The sequence below is a fragment of the Mastomys coucha genome, unplaced genomic scaffold, assembly GCF_008632895.1.
Source record: "Mastomys coucha isolate ucsf_1 unplaced genomic scaffold, UCSF_Mcou_1 pScaffold5, whole genome shotgun sequence".
NCBI lineage: Eukaryota > Metazoa > Chordata > Mammalia > Rodentia > Muridae > Mastomys > Mastomys coucha.
Window position 1 is genome coordinate 84438826 of NW_022196911.1, and position 19294 is coordinate 84458119.

The following is a 19294-nucleotide window of genomic DNA, read 5'->3' on the forward strand; positions in this document are numbered from 1 at the left end:
CATCCACTTGGCATATCCGTGCACATAAAGGCGGGACGTTTATCAGAGAAAGCAAACGCCAAGGAAGTTGGGGTGGGGGTGGGGAGAGCGGGGACAACAGGGACCTGGAAAGGTAGCTATGCTGGTATAACGTTGCTTAGAATGCACAAAGCCATGGGTTCCACCCCCAGCACCTCTCAAAAGCAAGTATGACCTATGCCTGTAATCCCAGGACTCAGGAGGTAAAGACAGGAAAATCAGAAGTACAAGGTCATTCTCAAGGACATATGAGGTTCAAGGCTATAGTGTACAACAGGAGACCTTATAGGACTGGAGAAAGGGGAAAAGACAGACAGAGAAATGCAGAAGGAAAGAAGAGCCCTCCCTGGATGCCCAAGTACCAGACACTGACTGAGCTTGACTCTAGTCACCCTTTAAAAATTAATTCATTAATTTATGGGTATTTTGCCTGCATCTGTATCTGCCTAGCACGTGCATTCGGTGCCTGCAGCGTCTAGAAAGCGGCATCAGATCTCCTGGAACTGGAGTCATAGATAGCTGCGAGCTGCCATGCGTGGGTGCTAGGAATCAAATCAGGGTCCTGTGGAAGAGCAGCCAGTGTTGCTCTTAACCACTGAGCTATCTCTCCAGCCTCAACTCTACTCACTCTTGCAAACCCTGTAAATAAAAGTATATCCCCATTTAACAGACAGGAAATCCAGCTCAGGACAATTAAATCAATACCTCGGGATTGGGGATATCTATGATCAAGCTTAGGTGGACCTGATCCTAAAGTCAATTCAGTGTCATCTAAAGAAAGCTAGAGCCGGGCAGTGGTGGCACACGCCTTTAACCCCAGCACTTGGGAGTCCTGCCTTGGTTGGCAGCGGGACTCCCTTCACAGGGTAAATGTCCCACTGATGGACCCTTCTTGCCCCAGCTGTATTTCCCAAAGACAAAGATGTTTGTGTTTGGGGTACTACTTCCACTCCCAAGCCTGGCTGATTACCATTCAGCCGGACTCAGGGAGAAGCCTCAAATACCATCTAGTGCCCAACTCTGGAGGACACACAAACCTATGAGCCTGGAAGAGTCAAGGCTTCTACCGTCTTCTGAGACTCAGAAAAGCCACCCGAGAAGCACTGCGACTTGAGTGATCTAGACCTTTCCTTAGACCAAAGGCAGCAAGATAAAGCAGGAGGGTAAGACTAAAGAGAAACTCAGGCTGAGCCTGCTTTCTCTGGAAAAGTCAGGACCTGCTCTGGAAGGGCCTTGCCAACCTGCTGACACTGCCCAGACGTTACCCTAGTTCTACAAAGCTTGGGCTGTGGCTTGAGATGGATCATTTACTCTGGTCTAAAATGGACCAACAGGATCCTCAATGGGAAGTGCCTCGGCTAACACTGAATATACTTACTTAAAGCCCCATTAAAAAAAAAAAATCCCAATTTCATCATATGAAACTCCTCTAATGGCCGGCACAGCTCTACCCTCTAAGATAACGAGGCCTCATCCACTCATTCCTTCACTATTTACTAAGCCCTCGGCTAGGAACTGCTGATCCTCCTCACCAGTAAACTGCCTGGGCCCCCAGCTTGCTGGGGATGTACAGGCTCACGGAGGCAAAGAACATATATTGGGCTCACAGCTAAATGATCCCAGATGCCATCTTCATATTCCCAGGATGTATTTTCTCAGGATGGGTTTGTTTTCTTCATGACACAATTGGAAATTATTTTTATTATTTGCTGGCTAGCTTACCAGTTTGCCCTTCTCCATCTGTACCCCATGCTAACAGGCTACAAGGAAGCAGGACTCTTTTTGTCTGTTTTCCTTATTGATAGGACAGTGGCTCCTAGCTCAGTGCCTGGCCCTCAGAATATCCTTGAGATTCATGGAATGACCCCAGGAACAAGGGAATGGAGTACACAGCCACAGGGGCAAAGCTTTCTGGGCCTAATGAGGAGGAATGGCTGCTTTCCTGCAGTAAGCACGCCCACAACGTGGGGCTTTGAAGATCTAAGGCTCTTTGTCTTTATAGGGCTTTCTCCCTCCCACTTTACACTGAGTTTATTAACATCTTCCCATCCCTTAATATTTGCTGTAAATTCAAGGGAAGCCAGAAAACTAAGCTTATGAGAATCATATGTACAAAAAAAGGAAAGAAGATTTAGCAAGGATGTGAAAAGCTCTCCCATGGGGCTAAATAAACGCAATAAACACATTAGTGGATCAATATATTTAAATGTATTTTAATAAACATCAGCTAAGTATTCCTGGGACGATTTCCAGATGATATTCTTTACCCCACAAAAGGCTTAATTATTCAAAAAAGTTAAAAGAGTTCATCCACCACGGGGCCCAACTAAAAAAATTCCTCCTTGGCCCACTACAAACCCTGTGCTCTCCATGAAAGGCAGAGGCACCTGAAGGTCTCTTTCAAGAACTAGAAGCATAGAGGTGGCTGGACTGAACGCATGGTATGTATGCCACATCAAAACATTTACCACGTCATCTGTGTGTCGTGAGGATCCAGGAGAACTTCTCAGTCTGTTTGTCTCCAGGTCTGGTGAAAGAACTAAAGAGTTAAGTTGACCCAAAGGACAGATGAAAGTGTTCATGCGTGCGTGCGTGCGTGCGTGCGTGCGTGCGTGCGTGCATACGGCCTGCTGTTTATTGTAAAAGACTGGAGAGGCAATTCTACAGACTCAGAGGACTTGGGTTTCAAGGGTAGAAAGCAACTGCAATTCATGTTTCTAGTGTTTATTAAGCACAGATTTTGTTTTTGTCAGGATGCTAGTACCTACAAATGCAGGTGCTCTTTAATCTCATGGCCATCTATGTGTAGTATGTATACATACTACATATGTGTACATTATGTACCATTCTTATCTCTGTTTCGCAGATAAAGAAATATAAGCCAAGAAGAATGAAATGACTTAGTAAATGAGCTGAATTTGAATCATAAAAGTGTGGGGGAAAAACCTTCTATGAATGAGGTAACATCCTAACCTGTGGTACAACCAGGTTGCCTCCTGGTTTCTATAAAAAAAATTTGTTTTCCAAGACAGGGTTTCCCTGTATAGCCCTGGCTGTCCTGGAACTCACTCTGTAGACCAGGCTGGCCTCGAACTCAGAAATCTGCCTGCCTCTGCCTCCCAAGTGCTGGGATTAAAGGTGTACGCCACCACAGCCCGGTTAAATAAAGTTTTATTAAGACAAAGCCACAGACACTTATTTTCATATTGCCTTTGTCTCCTATTTGGTAGAATGACAGATGGTCTTAAAGACCACACTGGATACAAAACTAAAACTAATTATTTGGCACTTTATAGAAAAACTTTATCAATGGCAGTATTTTATTCTCAAGGTCAGATAAGGGAAAGGCAGACCCCTGTGACCAGAAATGGAGGTGGATGTGGCTAGGAACGATTTTCAAGCAAACCAAAAACTATTTTTCAACAAGAACCACACAGCTTGTAGCCTTCTGTGCCACAATGTTTTATTCTGTATAACAAGTTTTTTTTTTGTTGTTTTGTTTTGTTTTTCAAAACAGGGTTTCTCTGTACATCCCTTGGCTGTCCTGGAACTTGCTCTGTAGACCAAGCTGGCCTTGATCTCAGAGATCCGCTTGCTTCTGCTCCTGAATGCTAGGATGAAAGGTGTGTACCAGCACCACCTGGCCTATGTAACAAATTTTACAAATAGTTATAAAGTAATGGTTAGCAGTCCTAGGCTGTAGATCAGTTGCAGAGTGCTTGCCTAGCATGCCCAAGGTCCTGAGTTCAAACCCCAACACCATATAGAACCAAGTGTGGTGGTATATACCTAAGAATGCCAGCATTTAGAAGCAGATGCAGGAGGATTAGATGTTGGAGATTATTAATGACAACACAGGAGAGTTTGGGGCCACCCTGGACTAAAGTTTTTATCTAAAGAGTAGTGTCAGGGTTGGAAGACATGCCAAATGGCTGGTCAGGAATATTCCATCCTTCACCATGAGAATCTCACATGAAGCAAAACCCCAGGACTTCTCACTAGAAAACTGGGGTGCAAACTTGGGCCTTCTGTCTGGCTGATCAGCTCTGAACTTATCATTTACCCTCTCTCAATCTCTCCCCAGCAGTTTAACGCAGGGGATAATCCAATGGCAAGGGACCAATTGACAGACATGACAGGAATCCCTGAATCTGAACATGAAGTCAGCTAAGTTTAAGCAATTATGCTGTTAATAATCCCCAACCCATCTTTTTTCACTAATTTTTTAAAAGAATGTTTTTTGTAGAGATAAATATAAAAAATAATAGCAATAATAATAATAATTGTTTCAAGCCTTCGAAGGCCTGCAGCACATCCTCTCCCTGAGGCCTTCCACGCCCTTCTGACAGTCCAGAAGAAAGCTGGAAATACAGTCAGAAAGCCTGTCTCTGATCGTCCACACTCTCATTTATTTTTCCTTAAGTGAAAAGCACCTTAAATTGTTTCTTTGAATGCTAACACGCCACAAGCAAGTCAGAAAATATTTACCTCTGCCTCCAATTATAAAAGGCCGTTAGCAACCTCAACAACCAAAAATCTCTCATTATAAGTAATCCACTTGCAGAAATTGCATCTTCCACGGCAGACCACCTAAAACCACTTCCTGTAAACAAGCCACTCTGCTGGGCTTTTAAATATAATTAAATCCTCACTTTGCTCTTTAACTACAAGAAGCTCACTTTTCACTGAGTTAGGTCAGAATTTTTTTTTATTATTATTATTATTTCCAGTGGTCACAGAAATAATCCCCAAGCAGGGGCCAAACAGGAGCCCCAAAGGGTGCTACGCTACACTCCAAACCATTACTGCCTATCCTTCCTATCTCATGTACCACTTTCTCATTAAACTATTTCAGGCCTGAGTTCATACAGGTCTAGTGCTAACTCTCCCCCCAGTTGCCGGAATAAATCAAGAAGGTACAGTGTTAATAGGTGTGAAGGAGAATCCCAGGACACAGAAGAAGAATTTAAATCTGCCTAGTGACGAGATGGGGATCATACCCGAGGAGCCCTTTCACAGTGTGAAAGCCTCAGGCAGTGACTGCTCCGACTGTCCCTTTACTCCCAGGAACAGCTGGTTGGTCACTCTACCTTTAATCAGCCCAGGTTTGTAGGGACAAGTCCCTACAACCAGGAATCTGTGGGCTGCAAACAGTATCAGGATGGTTGGCTCGCTGGCCCTGTGTTGCCTCCCACCCTTTCCTCTCTTCCATCTGTCTCCACCCACTCCAGCTGCAACAAGTAATCAGCAGCCCTCCATAACAACAGGCCCTCCATCCAGGTTCCTCCACGGAGGAAGAAAACGCCGTCGCCTAGGTGGCAGAGTATGTGACCTTTAAGTAAATCAGACCCCTCATTGCCATTAGTGATACACCAAAAAGACGGCACAAACCGAGAGAGAAACGGAAGCGGCGGGCAGGGATGGGCTCAAGCTCCTCTATTTATTTTATGCAAAGTTTCCCCGGTGTTCATTAATGCCTGCTTTCCCTCCACCATTTAATCTCTGCTTCCATTTCATTCTTAGGGGACTGTGACTATTCTAATTCAGCATTTGGATGACTTCATTTCCGCTCAAGTACACCCAGGTCAACTTGGAGAGAAAAGAAAGAGGAGGAGAAGAAAAATAATCAGCTAAAAGCTATTAAATATCAGCCGTGAGCCTCGTGATTGGTTTTAAAGGCAGCAGTGAGGTTAGCAACAGTCAGAAACACAGCGCTCCTGCCTCTTCCTGCGTATTAACATTTTTCCTGGGTCTTTTCTCTACTGTGGCTTCGAATGTAAATAGAGCACCTATTGGCAGCCCACTTAGGGGCTAATTCACAGATATGGGGAGTCTCAAGCTACAGAGCTGTAAAAACTTACAGGGCAGAAACTTGACAAACCAGGCCATTCTACACAGGCTATTCCTACAAGAACAAAGGAAGGGGGAAAAGGAGAAGAAAGGGGAAGAAATAGAAAAGCATACATGACCCATGTAATGGGTGTCCTATTGATGGCGTGGGGGAAGGGCAGAATCTCCATATCAATGCTCACTCCACGGAACAATCGGAACAATCGAGTTGGCCGTCTATGCCAAGTCTAAATGAACTGTGCTTTCTCTCCCTGAAGAACCACCCCTTGCACCCACTGGCACAAGCCTGGGCCATGATTTCTGGTGCTTTTTCAGTTCCCACTGAAAACCATCTTGGGAGAGAAAGCTTTTCTTTCTCATGCTAACAACTCCTTTGTAAGTGACCTCTTCAGAGGCCTCCTGGAGGACTCTGGGAAGGTGAGCCCCCTGGAAGTACTTCCCGTTCTCTCCCATCCCCACCACAGGCCTCATTAACTCCTTTGCTACCAGGAGCTCCCAGCTCCCGCCTTCTTTCAAATGAACTAAAGCTGAACTGTGCAGGGGCACCGAGTAAAGCAGCCACGGATGAAGCTCCTTCACCTAGTATGCAAATGAATGTAGCACTTGATTAACATAATCTCAAAGTTTGCCCAGCTTGGAACCCAGAAGGCATCGGGATATTTTTTCTGTTTGTATATTTTAAAACACTGTTAACGGTACAATAATAATGTCTGATGTCTTTGCCTAACAGCTGGCTATATTTTGTACACTAAGAGGGAAATGGGACGCCTTCCTGGAAACCTTCTGTCTATTTTAGGAATTCTTGTTTGAAGCAAAAACATGAAGATTTAGGAGAAGCGAGGCTAGGGAGCTGAATCTATTTCTAACTCCACTGGCCAGAGCAGAAACAAGGTTGGGAGGCTGAGGCAAGCAGGAAGACACAAGACTTTTGAGCGCTGGGAGGATTTACAGCCCAGCACACTGACCTTGTTAACTGGTGGTGACAGTGACGCTGTCTGCCACCTGGGCCTAAACGGTGGATGTGGGAAATGAGGCAGGCTGTCCCCCTGTCCCCTTCTCCCTAAGACGTGCTTCTGAAATGAGGGATTAACACAAACCAGACAGAGGACAGGAATGACGTGGGGAACAAGGTTGGCTTTGTATCAGGCTATCACAGGAAGAAAGTGAGCTTAAAATTCCAGCGTGGCTCGCCAGTGAGGAGGGAATGAGCCTTCCTGGCTTTACTTACAAGGGAAGACAGTCTAAGGAACACTCCAGGCTCTGGAAGATGCCAAGCAGGTGAGTAAGGAGGCCCTTCCCCTCCAGCCAGCCCACTTGCACAAACCACTTCAGAGGATGAAGGCCCCATGGGAGCAGCGACAGCCACAAAGGACACACACGGATTTTTGTTTTCCAGGCTTCTTCTGAGAGAATCACGCACTATACAGAGCTGTTTATCTGTGCCACACATTTGGAAGTGATAAAAATCTACCCCAGGATCACAGTCCACTTTCAGGAATATACGGTAACTTGCCTCTTTATTTCTCACAAATCCCTTGCTTTCCCAATTTCAAAGGCTTTATACCAGGCTTTTTCTTCTAGGTAAGACTCTTCTCACACTTTCTGAATCAAAAGGAATCCAGAGGCCACAGCCACACCTCCATATACCTACCTACAGCCTGGGGCTAAAAAACAGGCACCAGGTTTACACTTTCAAAATATGCACCCCCAGAACCCCCACATCAGTGGAATAAAGGAGGAGATCCCTATGTGAAAAAGCCAGTTCATTCTGGTTTCCAACTGTTTTCCTATGAAGTTTTCAAACACCACTCTTTGGAGCCTTAGCTAACTCACTTTCTCAACCCCTCACACAGCCCAGCTCCTGCAGAGGGTGCTAAGAACCTCACCACCACCACCTTCTTCCCAGGGAGCTCCCTTCTCTGAGAGCCAAGAAGCCATAACTTCCCAGACCCCAACCTTTCTTGCTGTCTCTGCCCCTCACCATCACCACGACCAGCTGGCCCACGAAAGGGTTAAGGCCTTCATATCAAACCGCACACTCAGGCCCAGGCCCAGAAGGGACATGGGAACCAGGGCAGCCGGTGATAAAGGCTGGATTGTAGCAGCCCACTGGATTGGAAATGACTTGTAGGCCTAATGAAACAGAACGTTGGCAGTAAGACAGAATGAAAGGAAAGAGACAATGGCTAGCAAGACAAAGGGTGCAGAGTCGGCTCAGCTCAGCAAAATGAGCTCACTTTGTTGTTGGGAAAAGCCAAAGCCGATTAGGATAAACCAATGACTAAGCATAAGTCTTCCAAACTAATTACACAGCTCACCATGTGAAGTATAATTGGAAGCCTCCATGCCTCTCACTGGAGTACTGTAAAGTCAGCATCACCTAGCGAGCCAGCCAAGGGGAGCAGAGCTGAGCTGTGGAGAGAAGTGGGAAACTTTCTGCTCCATCCAGAACAAGGCAGAGGGGTCAATTCTGCTTCAAGTCCTCTTTGATCAAATCCCAAGCATGAATGTAAGTAAGAGAATGGAACCTGAAGGAGGGGCCCAAAGGGGAGTGGGGAGAGAAGGAAGGAGAGGAGGAGGAGGACCCATGTGTGAGGAGGGCTTCTGCTCGAGCATATCAGAGCGTCAGTCATCTACCAGCTTCTGGAATGATCTCTATACATCATCGCTGTATGTATGAAATCACGAACACAGATAATGTCCACCAAAAAACCAAGGCAGTTAAATAAATTACTGGAGATGAGTGGATTTTGACAAATAAATAAGCCGTGTTCCCTGTGCATTGAGTCTGCTGAATGCCAAAGCTGCAGACAGGGCTTTCTCAAGAGCGAAGAGAGCTTAGCTCGCGTCACAAGGACCCACCTGGCTCTACCCAGCCCCGGCTGTGGAAGCTTGGACAACTTCTTTCCCATCACCCACATCCATCCTGGAGATGCCATGTGTCTAACTTGACATCCTTGAAAGCACATTTTAAAATGCATTAAAAAGCTCAGCACCAAACACATGTAACTATAAATCAGAAACATCAACACACAGTAAAACCATCTTAAGATGAAAGTTGGAACGTCACAAGTTTTGATCATTCAGACCTCGCCTGGAAGACTGAAAGTAACTTACTCAGTTTTTCTGGGTCTTACTCATAGGACGACGATTCCAGCTTATAAATAGTGCCCTTTTCCAAATAAAGAATGCAGTCTCCAATCAAGACGCACTATCCCTGCATCACGAATCCCAGAAATAAACTGTGCTGTGCTGAAAACTGTTTTGCTTACTACATACCACGCTCGCTACTGTGAGCAATGTATTCTTTTGTTAGTCTATAAATACCTCGGGTTATAATCTATCTACTTCTCTTTAAACACTCTCTACAGGACTTTCTTGGCTTAAAGACCAGCCTGCGAAATAATTCAGTTCAGGGGTCAATGATACGACGTATAAGCCAAATCTGGTTCTCTGTTTTTATAAAGTTTTATTGGAACACAGGCACAGCCATCTGTTTATATACTGACTGCAGTTGTTTTCGCCTTACAATAGCAGAAGCTACAATAGCAACCATATGGGTTGCAAAGTAATTCAGCAGCCTTCACAAATCTGTCAACAGGTTCCCCAGAAGGGAAACTGAGGCCAGAATCAAAGTGGGTCACAATATTGCTAGAGGCCATCCCGAGGTCCGGACCAGCCCAGAAACCTTGGAATACCGCCTACCTTGCCATTCTTCACGGAAGGCACTAGAAATAGGGTGGTGAAGCCTCCAGTCTGGATTATTTAAAGCTGTCTGTGTGTCATGTGTACCCACGCCACTCATGGCAATGACATATTTAAACTTCCCTTAGCTCAGCCCCTTGATGGCCGCCATGCCCATGGTGACTGCCCCTGACACAAACATCTCGGGCAGCTGTCACCTCAGGCAAGGTGGAAAAGGGGAAAGACCAGTGAAAGATGGTGACTGAGATCCAAAGTATGGTACACCCTGCATGGAGGCCGTAGTAAAATGCAACAACATGGAAGCAAAGAAGTAGCAGAGTGGACATTCTGGCTCAAACTTAAACCTCTGTGGTCTCTCCTAAGGAGACTACCCAACTTGGGGCACTGTCTCGGGCAAGAAGAGACACTATGCCTTCCTCTCCTGCCAGCACTAAAACCCCAATTTATGTGAAACACAGGGATGCCACCATCTCCCAGTGAAAAGTTAAACAAGTAAATGGTTCAACCTGGCATTTGACAGTTAATAGTACTCGTTAGGTAATAAACTTACACTAACTTGCTATTGATTTCCAGACAGCCCCAAATGAACTAACGCAGGCTTTATGTACGTGTGTGTGTGTGTGTGTGTGTGTGTGTGTGTGTGTGTGTGTGCGCGCGCGCGCGCGTGCACGCACGCGCGCGTGTGTACGATGTAGGATGATCTATCTATGTATTAGTATCCACCTGCACAGACCACCCCCAGCCCCACCCACCAGAATATACTCTAACAAAAGATACGGTCAGTTTGTCCATCTGTCCATTCCCTCCTTTACAGCAGCTGGTTTTACCCACGACCCCCAAGGTCTACCAAGACACTCTCCCTACTTCAATTCATTCTGGATTCAAATGAACAATACCAGAATCCTGAGAGGCAGTGAACCCTGCCCAGGGGCCACCCTTGTAACACACCAGACTCCAGCAAACGACAAATAAGCTCTTCGGAAGGCAAGCCCAGAGAGCATTCAAGCACACGCACCAAATGAGCTGCTTGCTCGTGAACAGAAAGTGTTACCGGCTTTGATACATCCAAAAGCCTCTTTAGTCCTTTAATAAAACACTCGGTGATTTTATGCATCCTGTCAGAATCCCCAAATATTACTGCACAATTAACTGGGCAGCATCCGAGCCAGCAAGTCCCATGTTAGGGAGACAGTCTGTGACTGCTGCGGAGACAAAGGGGCAACTGTTCTCGAGATGGTATTGGAAGCTGCCACGGGCACGGCAAAAGCCTGCAGAGCTTCCCACTTGCTGACACTCTGGGTCACAACTGTAAGTGCTCATGAGAAACAAGAAGAAAGGAAGAAAGGAAGGAAGGAAGGGAGGGGGTAATCTGAGAAGCGAGCGAGCGAGGTTACGATGTGCAGATGCGCTGTCTGCAGCAAGTATAAGCCTGTCTAGAATACACTAACAACTCATCTACACAGCGGCAACCTCCCTGACATCTGCAAATGGGCCCGCGAGATTCCAAGGCAGGTTACGGCTCGAAAGAGAAATCCCACCTCGTGTTTGCAAACACTACCCCTGGACTCAATGTGAAGGCAGAAAGACATGGAAGAGGGCCCACCCTCCAGAATATGGTGCAAGAAGGACTTGTCTCATTTAATTACTTCCAATCCCTCTCCCTAGGCAGGGGAGGAGGGATGGGGGTGGGGGGACAATGATGGTTACCTTGCCCTAGTGCCATAAAGAGCAGCCCTATAACTCTGGTGGTCAGTGGGCATCAGTACACCTAGCTTTCCCTGTGAGCCACCCAGAATGAATCAGCCCCCAGACAGGAAGGAAGGCCAAGAGGAGTATGAGGAAGGCTGCTTTCAAAACTTTCCTGGGTAGGCAATTCCATGCCATATAAAAAGCCTAGCTGAACTGGCTGGTTTCTCCTTGTTGCATGGTCTCCCATCCATGCAGAAACTGATTAATACAAGAGAGAGGGGAGCAGGGGGGAGATCTTCCATTCAAAGCTAAATAAAGGTCATGGCCCTCGTCTCAGGCAGTGGCTCATGAAGAGACACAAATAGTGATTAAGTCATGGCTGCCCACTGCCCTGAGCAAGTAAACAAAACACAGAACCTTCAGGCCAACTAGTGGGTGGCAGTGCCCTTGTCCTGGCCTACGGCAAACAGGATGGCCATCATGGGAGTAAAGGAATAAGAGCTCAGGGTGGGCACTGTGCCTTCCCAGGGTACCACAGACCTCTGCCATGTCAGCCTTTCAACAGGGAACACACAGACCTATGATGGAAGGTGCTGATCCCATCGTGGGCTCCCATGACAACACCTACAATTACTCAAAAGAAGCAGGAAGTGGAGCGCCAGCTCAGCCACTCACCTGCCAACCTCCTTTAGATCTATGGCTTCTGTGGGAGCTAGAGAAAGGAGACCAACACAAAGGCCAACACAGGGCAGCATGACATCTGAAGAGATTGCTACTGCCTCTCTTTCACCAACTAGAAAGCAGCTGACAGAACCGCCGCCCACGGATGCTCATCTCCCATGTCCGTCTATCCTCCCCACACACACCTTCTCACCCTGTTTCCTGACCAAGGGCTCCCAGCCCTGACAGCAGACCTCAGGGGATCAGTTTGCTACTGTCTCCTCTGCACTCAGGTCAGAAGGATGATGGGTACAGCCAACATCTTACCCAAGTCACCTTGGGCACTTAACAGGGGATTGTTCTGCTGCCAAGGGGCCCCAGAGATCCTCATTTCTGAATGTCATTTTCCAGAAAGACAAGAAAGGAGGAATCTCAGCATGGGCCCACAGGCCTTTACCTCTCATAGCTTCTGTGGGCGTCTGTGCCCTGTGAGTCACAGCCCCACATCCTTCCCCAGTCCTGGCCCCATGTGGCTGTTGAATGACAGCAAAACAGTACTGAAAGGCTACTCTGTGTGCTCCTGCAGGCACACAAGGCCCCATGCCAACCACAAGTCAGACTCTTCCACTGCATCTCCTGGAGTTTTACATAAATACTGATGGTGAGGTTCAAGATCCCGTTCTAAAAACTGCAGCTATAGCAGAGTCCTAGGCAATTGCATCCAAGGATCCACCTATACCAGTAGATGGGTACCGTCCACCCATGTGCATCACTTACCTTGCCAAACTGCTCGAAATACTGCTTTACATCTTCCACTACTGTGTTCGCAGACAATCCTCCTACAAATATTTTCTTTGTTCTTGTGACCATCTGTAAGAGATGACAAGAGGAAGGGGCAAGTTAACAGGGTTATCAGAAGCAGGGCTTCAACAAGGCTTCATCAAGACTTGCTCTATAGTCTTCCAGGAAGGCAGTTTGCAACCTATGCTAGCCTCATGGACCAGACAACTAGATAGTTAAGGATGCTGGAGTCAGCCACTCTGCATCTCTTAAGCATTCAGTCTGCCAGAGCAGACTGGAACTTCTTGACAGCACAAAGGCCCCCAGGACCTCTGTGGACACAAAACATGGCTTCATTAGCATATAGAGAAAAATCCCAAAGCAGGCTATTTTAAAATCTAAGAGACACAAACAAAACACAGCTAGATACAAAAACACAATTAATATCACATGCCCACAAGGATGTGGGCAAAAGATATTGCTCTTGATGGAGTTTTTGTTTTTGCCTTTTTTAAAAGAAGTTGGATGGGCAGAAAAGGGCATGGAATTGGCAAGAGTTGTGGGAGGGGTACACACATGATCACAGCATGTTGCACGGGGTTCTCAAAGAACTCATAAACTGGTTTTTAATTGAATACATAAGGGCTATGGATAGTTCTTGCTTCAAATGCTCAAGGCCCTGGCTCAATCCCCAGTACTTAAAAAAAAAAATTGCTCACACATTCAAATGAGGTGTGGACTCCTCTCTCTCAGCTCAGCTGCTCTCATGCTGGTCTATGCCTGTAGCTAAGACAGATGCTGACCTCGCACTTAGGGACCACCATGCAAGCTCTGCTCTCCAGATTGCCTGCAGTTCACCTTGATCAACCCTAAGGCTGTCCCAGGAATCCCCAGGTTTCCACACCTTTATTCTCAGGGGTCCTTCTCCCTGGAATGCCTCTCCACTCCCAGATCTTCCCATGGCAAGTTGCAACAATCTTCCAAGTTTCCATGACCACCTTCTAACTCCAAAATATTCATTGGCTGTCCCAGCCAACCTGATGTTAGTCTCATCTCCTCTGAAGTCACCTGACACGGCTCATACACACACTAGGCCATGATTCACACTAAACCACATTCCCCTTCAAATGTTCAGGCTCTGATTCTGCAAGACCTCTACAACACCAACGGGGCTGGGCAAACAGTTGCTAACACTGAAATCCAATGAGTGCAAATATGGCTCACATCCGAGACTCCTACCAGCTCGAAAGGAAAGGAAGAAGGAAGCCACATCATATAAACTACTTAGGGCAAAGACCAAAAGTTCTGTAAGAGGAATAAACAATCAAGGAGAAGACTTAAGTTTGGAACATGTGTTAGTAGGGGTTTGATGTCAAAATTTAAAACTAAAGGGCAGCTATGGTGGTAAACAACTCTGAGTATGATACTCAAGAGGCTGAAGAAGGACAGAGTTTGATACTATAATCAGGACTGCATAGCAAGATCCTGCCTCAAAAAAGTAAATAAAATAATTGAAAATTAAAAACTAACAAAAAGTAGGAAAATCTAGTGGGCACCAAGTATCACTAGTTTGACTTAAAATAGTAAAAAAAAAAAATTAATTAATTAATTTAATTAAAATATGATCTGTACTATTATAGCTGAATGCAGGATACTTGACAGGTGCCACACCTTCCTAGATAGCTGTCACATCTTCACCAGGTCTCTTAAAATATTTGATGAGTGAATGAATGAACCGAATCATCCACAACAAACCACCCGGGGTCACGCTGTATAACCAGGGCACACTACTGTCATGCTGGAACAGAAAAGACACTAGAAATGCAGCTTCGGTGTCTCCCTGTAATTGTGACTCCAGATGGGACTCCCTCTCTCTTTGTGGTCCACGAGGTCCCACCTGTCACCCAACCCTTATGAGCTCAAGACTGGGTTGCCTGAGTCAGAAAGAGGCATCTAGATGTCAGGAAGCTGCTGGTAGGCATATACAAGCCACATGGCTGGTTTTCTGCATGGTTTCAAGTGGACACTAAGGGCCACGTCCTGCCAGCTGCTTCCTCCTGCTGCACGGGGACACTACCTCATCTAAAACTGTGGTTTACTGGTTTTCTCTTCTCCAGAGACTAAAAGGGAGAGGACATCACATGTAAGGACATTCTAGAAAAGATCCTGCCAGTATCCACACAGCACACACATGCAGGGCTCTCCTGATGAGCTAGTTGGCTGTGACCTCTTCTTGCTCCTGCATTCATCTCCTGTCTCACTCGTTCCTAAGCTACTCCCCATACACTAAGATCTCCTTGAGAGTCAAACTCTATCAATGCTCGGCAATGGTTAATCTTGACTGTGAACTCGATTGGACTGAGAGAGAGCTAAAAAAAAAAAAAAAAAAAATCAGTAAAGCACACCACTGATTGTGTCTTTGAGATCATTTCTAGCACCGACCGACCTACTGACAGGTACTAAGGAGCAACTAAAAGGGAAAGACCTGCCTTGGATACAGGTAGCATGCCAAAGGCCAGGGGCCCAGTGAAAAAGCAGGAAAAGAAAAAAGTAACCCAGGCACATTTGTTTATTCTCATGCTCATTCCCTACAGTAGTGTTCCCTACAGTGTTTGTAGGTGGTCATGCTATAAGCCGGTCTCTATGCTTAACTGAACTGAAACCTCAAGCCCAGAGGAAATCCCCATGCCCTCAAGCTGCATGCAGTCACAACAGCGGGCAAAGTTGACTAATATGGGCCCTCTTTGGATTTCAATCCCTTCCTATACTTACTAATGGTCAAATTCTACTAGCCTAACTCCCCTAATGTATTCACTCAACAGACCCATTAAGTGCTGGGCATGGGAGCGGACACTCTAAGAGAATGTGGAATCCAATCCACTATAAAATGGAGATATAATAATTAGCTTAGCACACAAGCTCCCATGAGGCCTGAGTTAAACACCATATGCCAAAGAAAGAGTCTAGCAGGGCACGCTAAAGATGACAGCCAAAGAGTCACTGTAACTAAACCGAGTCCATTAGTAAACTCATCCTTTACACTTAACAACAAGTGTACAGCAGAAAAACATGCTATACAAATAGCTCCTTTTAAAGAATCAACTCCTACTGTCCCATCCTAAACCCCAGCTTTTTCCTAAAGCACTTTTTAGCATCTCCATGTAATATCTGATAATCCTATGGTTTAACTTTGGGTTCCTCTCTTCCCCCTTTCTCTTTTCTTCTCGTAAACTCCCAACCAAGTAATTATGAGTATCAGTAAAGAAATGTTAAGATAACTTCAGACATATCCTACTGGAAGCCTCAAAGCACCTCTTGTGGGGACCTTCCATGGAAAACCCTGTGTCCTCCTCACTGCTTAGGGAAAGGCGACAGAGAGCTGAGGCCCTACCTAGATTCCAAACATTCTTGGAAACCCAGAGAAGAAAAAAATGACCACACTGTCTTCATCCAAACTACTGGAGCTCAGCAACTGGTTAAATGAAAAGATCTCTTCATATCCCTTCCACCGTTGCCTGGCAGCTGTGAGCATGCCAAGACAGAGCCCTGAACACGGAGACAGGCAACCAGCTATAAATCTACACAGTCTCCCCCAAAAGCCTTTAAAACCCTTCCCTTTTTGAAAGGATGAGAAAATCCAGACCCCCGGACAATGCACCAAAACATCTGAGTTACTAAAACATCCTCTGTAGGATCCGGCCTAGATAAGCAAGGGCTCTCTCTGTCACTCCTCAGCCAACACTAAAAAGGAAACTAGTTTCATTAGAGACTTCCAGACATGAAAAGGCCAGAAAGGAAATGTGCTTCAGGAGAGGGGAGCACAGCCAGGGGACAGTGTACATCGTGACCTCTCCCACCAGGGCCCCTGCAGTGGGCAGGTGGACAATGGGGTTATCTGCTCGGAGAATCTTGACACCATTACCACCAAATGGAGTGTAGACTACTCTGTGATTTGCATTCTGGTGAGGGATGAGGGAGGCAGAGGACATGCAATCATAGTCTCCCTCTCTCTCTCTCTTTTCCTTCCATTTCCATGGCTACTGAGGAAGGAGGGCAGGAAGCAGAGACGGCTGGGATGCTGGGCTCAGGCTCCCCGCAGAATTAAACAGAAGTCTCCACATTGGCCATAAGCACCGTGTAATGTCTGTGTGTAGGCTTGCATTACACGTGTGTGCTTATGTGTAACAAAGCATGCTGGTGTATGCTTAGGGGTAGCTCTAGTCTACCCTTGAGTCTGGGCCGTTATTTCCTCAGAACTATCCAGTAGCCTGCTGAACTTTAACCTTCTTCTGACCTTGGAAAAGGTGGACAGGAATGCACTGGTATGCACTGGTCTCCAGCTTTATGCTCATCTGAGTAGTGAGAAACCCTTTCCACCCGTGAATGAAGCACCTGTGGCATCTTTCTGCAGCCTGGACATCAGCAGTCTCCACACGGGGGTCTTGAACACTGGTGACTGCACAGCAAGATGATCAGGGGCTGCAGTTGGCTCCCAACGTGCACCGAGATGGAAAAGCCACTGAGAACTCAAGGCCCCAAATCTTAGACTTCCTTCAGTTGGGGGTTTCGGTGGAGGACTGCGGGGGAACTTTTATATTGAAGTGCTTTACCCTATGGGGGACCCTAGGGACCTATTCAAGAGCCCTGTACCCCCCAGGATAACAAGAAATACAAGATTTAGGGTGTCCCTCTAGGAAGATGTGTGTGTGTGTGTGTGTGTGTGTGTGTGTGTGTGAGAGAGAGAGAGAGAGAGAGAGAATGAGAGAGAGAGAGAGAGAGAGAGAGAGAACACTTGTGTGTACACAGGAAAGCAGGGCATGGTCAGATTCTCAGGGCCCTGCTGTGAAGTTTTGCATCTAGACCCATAATTTAACTAAACACCAAAGCTCTCCACACACCCCTTGGCGCTACAAAAGCCCCAGCATGCATGCCAGTCCTGAAAATTGCTGTTTACGCGTGGCCTGAGCCAGCTGCTAACTACAGCTGCACAGACACCCCACCTTCCTGCCTCTAGCTAGAGAGCTGGTGTGCTGGGCTGGGGTGGATTTTGGTTTTGATTTTGGTTAAGTTTTTAAAATTCTCTTTTAAAACAATGTGCTTCCATCTGAATTGATCACTCAAGAGTGAGGGCCCACTTATGGGTCTTATTCTGTAGTCCAGGCTTGAACTTGTGGCAATTCTCCTGCCTCAGCCTTCCCAACTGTGAGGACCACAGGCACCAGTCATCATGGCTACTGCTTATGGTTCTGCAAAGGGAGATAAATCAAATAGTGTGTTATGTGTGTGATGGGAGGTTAGGGGAAAGAACATTTAAGAAGACACAAAGAGGGGAAGCTAGCCCTAATACTATTGGCCCAAAGATGCTAATGATTATAAAAACAAAAAGTCTAAATATGTCTCAAACTAAGCAAATGAGAAGGCAGGAAGCGGCTCTGGATGTCCTTCAGAGGGTTCAGGCCCTGAGAACTCAAATCAACTCTCCTCTGGAAAAGAGTTCAAAGTCCCCTGGGTAGAAAATATGAACCATTTGCACTACCAAAAGCCTAGGCTCCTCTTGCACGTGTCCTCTCACCCTGGGGAGCTCTATGATAGAGAAAGCTTGGGGAGAGTTTGAATGCTAGCACAGTATGGGATCCAGTCCATCATCCCTATCCCGTGTATAGGAAAATCCAGCCCCGGCAAAAAAAATCATCTTCAACTCAAAGACAAAGTGTGAACTACAGAGGACTCCTTCAAAAGGGCACAGGCTCCCTATTCATTAGCCCAAGTGATAAAGGAGAATGTAGCGCTCACTGAGTCCAAAGTCAAGGATGGAGTACTCCATATGGAGCCCACGGCAGAGTTCCCTCCACATCTGAGAATTTGGCTCAGCCTTTATATTAACAACATGTGGACATGGGACAACCCCAGCACCACCACCAGGCTTTCAGGCCCATTCCCCAAGTGTTCCTCCAAGGAACACGCATACCCCATTCCAATTTTGTTGGGGTATATGGGTGGGTGGTGGTGATTTAAGCTAGTGTCTCACTATGTAACCTTGGCTGGCCTAAAACTCACTTATGTAGACCTGGCATAGATCTATCTGTCTCTGCCTCATGAGTGCTGGGGACGTGAGTGGGTTCTCAGTGCAGTGAATGCTTCCCTTACTGTGAAGAGGATACAGGGGAAACGGGTAGCTGTCTGAAGAAGGTATAACAATCATGCCAGCAGGTACCAGAAGCCTGGTGTGAAACATCTCTGGGATGCCACCCAAAGATCAGACTTCTTTTTTTTTATGATTTTTTTATTTTATTTAATATGTTTTACCTGCATGTATGTCTGTGTGAGGTTGCCAGGTCCCCCTGGAGCTGGAGTTACAGACAGTTGTGAGCTGCCATGTGGATGCTGGGATTTGAACCTGGGTCCTCTGGAATAATAGCCAATGCCAATGCTCTTAACTGATGAGCCATTTTTTCAGCCCCAAACATCAAACTTCTATACTGCGAGAGAATGCATTCCTGTTGTTTAAATCACCTATACTTAGTCTGTATACACACATACACATACACATACACATACACATACACACACACACACACACACACACACACAC

General features: G+C 46.3%; 1 protein-coding gene across 10 annotated transcripts in view; it reads right to left on the minus strand.

The window, feature by feature from the left end:
• Msi2 (musashi RNA binding protein 2) overlaps positions 1 to 19294 on the minus strand; it is a 374256-nt gene that overhangs the window by 232182 nt on the left and 122780 nt on the right. For all 10 annotated transcript variants that reach the window (XM_031354282.1, XM_031354278.1, XM_031354276.1 and 7 more), the window contains exon 6: positions 12700 to 12792. In XM_031354282.1, the coding sequence (XP_031210142.1) occupies positions 12700 to 12792 (93 nt within the window). The remainder of the gene's footprint in view (positions 1 to 12699; positions 12793 to 19294) is intronic.